Source organism: Littorina saxatilis, linkage group LG5 (genome assembly GCF_037325665.1).
Source record: "Littorina saxatilis isolate snail1 linkage group LG5, US_GU_Lsax_2.0, whole genome shotgun sequence".
Taxonomy (NCBI): domain Eukaryota; kingdom Metazoa; phylum Mollusca; class Gastropoda; order Littorinimorpha; family Littorinidae; genus Littorina; species Littorina saxatilis.
In genome coordinates this window covers 9,131,807-9,139,363 of record NC_090249.1, presented here as the reverse complement: position 1 = coordinate 9,139,363, position 7,557 = coordinate 9,131,807, and the positions used below count along the sequence as shown (strand labels likewise).

The 7,557-nt window shown below is 44.7% G+C and overlaps 1 protein-coding gene across 1 annotated transcript; it reads right to left on the bottom strand.

Annotated features, from left to right (window-relative positions):
• Positions 1-1,566: 1,566 nt before the first annotated feature.
• LOC138966247 (uncharacterized) lies at positions 1,567-6,806 on the bottom strand. The gene is made up of 2 exons (XM_070338389.1): positions 2,865-6,806; positions 1,567-2,834 (listed from the first exon to the last, which is right to left on the bottom strand). The coding sequence occupies exon 1, from the start codon at positions 6,198-6,200 to the stop codon at positions 5,610-5,612; it is 591 nt and encodes a 196-aa protein (XP_070194490.1). The 5' UTR covers positions 6,201-6,806; the 3' UTR covers positions 1,567-2,834; positions 2,865-5,609.
• Between the last annotated feature and the right edge of the window lie 751 nt (positions 6,807-7,557).

Genomic DNA, 7,557 nt, shown 5'->3' with positions numbered 1-7,557 from the left:
GCCTGACTCACTGGCTACACAACTATTCTCACTGCCACCACGTGGCACTGGGACCAGCACTCAGATTGAGATCCCGAGGCGACATTCGTCTCGCATAACATATCATCAATGTGCTGTCCAACATTCCCAAGAATGTCTCTTCTTTCGATATTAACTTGAACTAAGAAAACAAATAAAATTCGCTCACGCGGGAAAGCAGCAGCCATTTTCACACTCAATCTTGTTTACCGTAAGGAAAGCTATTTGAATATTTCAAGTAAATGATGGCGTATTTTTAAAATGTAAAACTCATGATTTGAGCTCATGCTGTATTTGATTGCAAATATGCAAATAAAACTTACAATTAATTATCCTGCTCCTATGTGAAAAAGTCAACAAATATGAATAATTTAGTTTCGCATTTGCATGGTCAGTCTCATAATGTCACGCCGTTGCTGGACCGACGCTTGAACAGGGGACGTAACAAATGTTAAAATAAGGATCATCAATTTGTTATCTCCCGTAACTCTGCATATTTTTATCGACAGCAACATTGCGTCGGGCCGATGTCGGGGTTTATTACGTACATTTGCCGAGTTTTACACACAGTCAAAACGGTATCGGCGCGACAACGGACGACGACACACGACATATGACGACGTCACCCGACTGAAATCGTCAGTCGGCCGACGAAAGCTTGCTAGCTGGGTTTACAGGCCAGTATATGAGTTGCAGCTTTTTTAAGATTACCGGGGCCCGTATTCTTGAGAAAGCTGCAACATTGTGTCCTTTAAAGTCAAACTGTCGTTTAACTACCGCCCAGTATTTATTTTTACTGCCCAGTAATGATTTATTTTCCCCCGGTATTAATGTGTGTCTGGCGGAAGGTCGGCAGCTACCAAAATTGGTTATTTTTAGAATAGGAGATTCCTCATGCTAGCTCCTCTCTACAAACAATATTTGAACAAAATTTATTCTTGAAAAAGCTGCAACTCATATACTGGCCTGTAAAACCACAAGGAAAGTAACTCTTCCTACACACTTCCACACGTGCTTTCGTTTATCAGTTGTTGCTTCCAAGCACGCCTCAGGCAATTGTAATTGTACTCTACTGACACACTAGAGAGGTGTGTTAGGGGGATGAGGGTTAAGTCAATGCAGAGGGGACACTGCAACGACCTCATTCTTCGGCTCACGAGTGCTGTCCACGTATTAAACTTGAGCAGCCGCTGCGAGTCAATTTTGACCTTGTAGAACCCTTAGATAAGAAGATTGAAAAAGTCATAGTAAAATGCAGCAAGTCCACACGGGTGACCCAACACGTGACCATGTTAGCATGGAACCATCTCAGACATTACTTTTTTTTCATTATTATATAATGCTTGCGTACAAATCATAACGTCGTAAAATACGTGAAAAAATGCTGCAATGACGGTTTAACAAATTATTATTAATGTTTTTATAATGAAAATTAGTTGTGTCTTTCATTCGGTGTTTTATTTTAAACACACACACACAAACACACACACACACACACACACACACACACACACACACACACACACACACACACACACACACATAAAATATATGGGCTAACACGCAACAGCTGTGTTTTTTTTATTAGGTCACAGACCTGGAAGACCCAGGTGCAAGATGAATAATTCATATCACTGAAATGCATGTTCCCCACCACACAAAACATGCCCCGAGGGGCTTCGCCTCTACAAGTCGTATCAAAACCCTTCGTTCGGGCGTCTGTTGCACCACACTTTGAAGTAATCCCACACTTTGAAGTAAATTACTCCAAAGTGTGGGGATGTGCCCCACACTTTGAAGTAAACCCATTTTTTACTTCAAAGTGTGGGGGGATCTTCCCACACTTTGAAGTAAACTCAGTTTTTACTTCAAAGTGTGGGGGGATCTTCCCACACTTTGAAGTAACTTACTTCAAAGCGTGGGACTTTTGCATCGCCTGTTTGAGCCTGATGATTTTGTCAAAAAAAATGGCAAAGTCTTTTGGATGAGTGAACAGAAAAAGTGAGCGAGCCAAGAAACATAGTGATGTTTGTTATCAGGCTTTAAGCAATGTCCCATTGTTGAGTGTGACGAAAACTCGTGGTGACGATTTTAAAACATGTTGGATCATGCGGAGACTATCTGGGAACAATTGGGCTAATTCGGCACGATTTTACAAGCATGGGCTCACTGTAAAAAGCCCCCCCTACGACATTTCTCCACAAAATGTCCCCACTGTCACAATTTCCCGCCAAATGTCCGCAACTGCGATAATTTCCCGCCAAATATTCCAACTGCGACAACTCCCCGCCAGATGTCCCAGCTACGATAATTCCCACCAAAATGTCCCCACTACGACATTTCCTACTACGACAATTCCCCGCCAAACTGACCCACTACGACAATTCCCCGCCTAGTGTCCCCCAATGCGACAATTCCCCGCCAAATGTCCCCACTACGACAATTCCCCGCCTAGTGTCCTCCACTGCGACAGTTCCCCACCAAATGTCCCCACTACGCCAATTCTCCCTGGAAAATGTCCCCACTGCGACAATTCCGCGCCAAACGGCCCCACTACGACAATTCCCCGCCAAATGTCCCCATTACGCCAATTCTACCTGGAAAATGTCCCCACTGCGACAATTCCCCGCCAAACTGACCCACTGCGACAATTCCCCGCCTAGTGTCCCCCAATGTGACAATTCCTCGCCAAATGTCCCCACTATGACAATTCCCCGCCTAGTGTCCCCCACTGCGACAATTCCCCGCCAAAGTTCCCCACTACGCCAATTCTCCCTGGAAAATGTCCCCACTGCGACAATTTCCCGCCTAGTGTCCTCCACTGCGACAATTCCTCGCCTAGTGACCCCTACTGCGACAATTCCCCGCCAAATGTCCCCACTACAACAGTTCCCCGCCTAGTGTCCCCCACTGCGGCAATTCCCCGCCAAATTTCCCCACTACGCCAATTCTCCCTGGAAAATGTCCCCACTGCGACAATTCCCCGCCAAACGGCCCCACTACGACAATTCCCTGCCAAATGTCCCCACTACAACCGTTCCCCGCCTAGTGTCCCCCACTGCGGCAATTCCCCGCCAAATTTCCCCACTACGCCAATTCTCCCTGGAAAATGTTCCCACTGCGACAATTTTCCGCCAAACGGCCCCACTACGACAATTCCCCGCCAAATGTCCCCACTACGACAACACCCCACCAAGTGTTCCCCATTGCGACAATTCCCCGCCAAATGTCCACACTACGACAATTCTCCCTGGAAAATGTCCCCACTACAACAATTCCCCGCCAAGTGTCCCCCACTGCGACAATTCTCCGACAAATGTCCACACTAAGACAATTCTCCCTGGAAAATGTCCCCACTACAACAATTCCCAGCCAAACGGCCCCACTACGACAATTCGTCGCCAAAAGACTTTGCCATTTTTTTGGACAAAATCATCAGGCTCAAACAGGCGATGCAAAAGTCCCACGCTTTGAAGTAAGTTACTTCAAAGTGTGGGAAGATCCCCCCACACTTTGAAGTAAAAACTGAGTTTACTTCAAAGTGTGGGAAGATCCCCCCACACTTTGAAGTAAAAATGGGTTTACTTCAAAGTGCGGGGCACAAAGTGTGGTGCAACAGGCGTCCAGGAGTTTTCTTCTTCTGGCCACTGGCGCTCGTATTCCCCGCAAACGCTACTTGTGTTAGTACGCGCGATGATGCCGATTGACAACACACCTGTCTCGGTTCAGTCGTCGTTGTCGGTCCCGTTTTCCCCGCAACGTCAATATTATACCCATCTAAATAACTTGTGAAATAATGATTTCAATTGCACACTTTGTACATGTATTGATACACTTAAAAGGAACATACACCTCTAGCAAACATATTTAAAGTATTTCGGGTGAAGGTCACTACTCAAGGTCACCGTCAAGGTCACTCTTTTTTTCTTGTACACTTCAGACAACGTCTTGATTTTTTTTCGAAAATATTGCATTCAAACGTGGCGGGCAAACAAGTACACACTCTCAGAAAGATAAATGGCTCCTGATCCTTGAGCTGTCATTATTATGACGTTCTCCGCTGTCTTCCCTCCTGGCAATTTTATACATAACTACCGTTATACACTCACGTCAAACAAATGAGTATGTACATTTAACAAGATCCTAAATGTGAACAGGACTATTCCACTTTATTTTTGTTGGTTTTTGTCGAGAGCAACAGGGCGGAATAATACGTTAATTCTAAATTTGTACATTACCAAACTCAAGCATTGTTAACATCTTTCTCCGCGAACCTTAAGGAAAAGACTATTTTATTTTCTTCATCGCTTATTGTAGCCAAAAGATTGCGGTGAACCGAACGATGGACTTAGTAGTGCTGAAACAGCTTTTTCTTGTGTAAATGACATTTTCTTTCAGCACTGCGAACTCTCGCAGATTTACTTTTCTGTGCACTCAACTTCGCTCTACACTATTGTTTTTGTCGGCGGTTGCGATCTGTCGTTATTTTCTTTTCTTTTTCCTTCAGATATTTTAGTTTCCATAGAGGGAATAACCAGAAGTCACAAGGAGTAAAATCAGGTCCGAATAATGTGTGTGGCAAAAATCGGATCATTTAGACTTTAAGGAATGGAGTTACGGCCCTTATTTTGTGGAGGCTGGCATTGTCATGGAGGAGATAGGAGGTCTGGGTTTCGCAGTTAAATCGTTGACTGCTGAACTCGTGAGTAAGATTTGGTAATAAGGTTCCTGCATGGTATGTGACAGTGACAGTTCTGTTAGCAGAAAGAATATCGACAGCAACGGGACCTTGGTGGTCGCAAAATACAGCGAATAGCACTGTTTCTGCTTTGAAACCCTTGCTTACAGATGTAGTGCGTCTCGTCATTGCGGTCCAAAACACGCTTTGTTTTGTGTTTCTGGGAAATATAGAAGGAAACTAACGTCTCATTATCAGTGACTACATTCATCACAAGTTTGGGTCTATTTAGTTCAAAACGGTTGAGCAGATCGCGTGCAACAGGAACCTGTTGCTTCTTCCGTTTCCCTGTTAACTTATGAGGCATCTACTTTGCGGGCAGCTTTTGAAGATGATGGACATTGTGTAGAATTATGTGGACTGTTCTATATGAAAGTCTGTCTTGTACTAAACTCGGAGGCAAAAGAAACGCAAATAAAGGATGCGTTAATTAAACCTTTATAGACTTGAAATAAAAAGAAAATCATGATACTAGCATGTTCTGCAAGTGTTGTTTTAGCGGTCTCATCTTGTCAGAACCGTGTTTGCCGTTATCTGGGTCACACGCGAGGTCTTGTTCACGGGGATCCCAAACCATCATGGGGACAACTTTCAGCACATGCAAAATGTGGAAAAGCAGCTTTTCGTGTTCAGAGTGTTCAGGCAAGCTGTACCATACTCACAAAACTGTTACAACATTCATTTCTGCGACACAGGCGCGATGCCGAGACTATCACAAGATCAGCGCCAACAGGCGATCGGGAGACTTGATGCCGGACAATCAGTTCAGCAAGTTGCTAGGGCATTTGGAGTAAATGTCACCACGGTTTATCGCCTGCAGCAACGTTTTCATGTCACTAACAGTACCTGCGACTTACCAGGACGTGGCAGACCCCGGGTAACAACAGCCCGACAAGATCGCCATCTTGTCCATCAACACCAGCGAGATGCATTCGAAACTGCCGCCAACACAGCCCGTAACACATTCGGGGTGCACAGACAACCCGTCAGCGCCAGAACTGTACGCCGACGCCTTGGTGGGCAGAACCTGGTAAATCGGCGTCCTCCTCGACGTCCTGTCTTGGCAGCTCAGCATCGCCTGGATCGTCTGGCCTGGGCCCACTGGTGCCATCGGGACTGGCGGAGGGTTCTTTTTTCGGACGAGAAGCGCTTTTGCCTGGAACCTGGCGATGGGCGTGTCCGGATCTGGCGAAGACCTGGACAGCGGTTTGCTAACAATAACATCCTGCAGCATGATCGATGGGGAGGTGCCAGCGTCATGAAATGGGGCGCCATTGGTGTCAACCAGCGAGTGGGACCTGTCGTCTTTCAGAACATCGGTCAAGGTCGTAGGAATGGTGTCAATGCAGACCGCTACATCAATCAAGTCCTGCGTCCCTATGTGGTTCCATTTGTCCAGAGGCACCGGAACTGCCTGTTCCAGCAAGACAATGCCCGTCCCCATACTGCACGTGCTACCCAGGACTTCCTGCTTCACAACAGCGTGAACCTTGATCCTGCTCGATCTCCGGATCTCAACCCAATCAAACACCGTTGGGACATCATGCAAAGAAGACCCCGCACAGCAGCAAAACTGCGTGCTGCCGTGACCCAGGTGTGGGCTCAGGTCCCTCAGCAGCAAATTAATCACCTCGTCCTCTCCATGTACCGGAGGTGCGCCACAGTCATCAACGCCCAAGGAGGAGCAACACGCTATTGACTTTCAACAGTCTTTAAACAGTGTTCAGTGGAACATGGCACGTCATGCTCTCATCCCAATACACTTTTCCGTATGGTTTTTGTATCGGTCAATTCGTTTCCTTGTTATTGTTAACCCGAAATAATTAATTCGACATTAAAATTCATGTGTAACTCATCTTCACTGCAGCATTTGCGTTTCTTTTGCCTCTGAGTTTATATACTCGTATGTACATTTTTAATCTTAGTTCTTAAGTTTTGATACAGGAGCTACGTTAGTCTCGTTTGCAGAGCTGTTCTGACGTTTTGTTGGCTATTCAGAGTTGTTCCATTTTTTTTACCAGTTTTGATTTCCCTTTTCTTTTGTCAGATTGTAAACAAAGGTGAAGAAACTTACATGAATCAAAGCTGCTACATAAGCAGGTTTGATTCATGTAAGTTTCTTCACCTTTGTAGAAATTTCCTTTGTGTCATTACCTAGCTACACTCTTTCACAGAAGAGGAGTTTTTCATGGTGCTTGACAAAAGACCCCGTTTTGAAGCATAACACAAAAGTGACGTATTTTGATGTCTCGTCATGTATGACGTAGCAACCTAATAGCGTCATCTCTGAGAGGTAAACCAGTTAAATGTTTGGCCTTTCAAATGATATATTACTTTTGATGATCAGTTACCTGAAACATTTATAATAGCGTTTTGATCATGTTGTTTGGATTATAATTCGTACAAATCTCTCGGTTTCACTGCACTAAAAAAATTAAAAAAATACGGACAAATGATCTCGTTTTTGTGCTCAGCTTTCTCCAGTTACAACTGTGTTAACCTTAACAAAAAATCACAAGGAAATTGGTTAAAATCTACCAGTAACAAGTACCCATAGTTCCAAAGAGCCAAAGACGTTACAAAACAGTGCCACGTCAGTGACGCACTTTGTGCACAACAAAATGGGGACAAACAAACACAAATCACCATTTAAAGGTCCTTGTCTACATTTTTATACCGAAATCGCCATTTGACCATTAAAATGCAGAGTCTATTATCTACAAATATCAACAACGATCAGGAAATACGAAGCCAGTGTAGCCGTTTGAAAATTCATTGTAGTATTGCAGCGCAGTACTCAT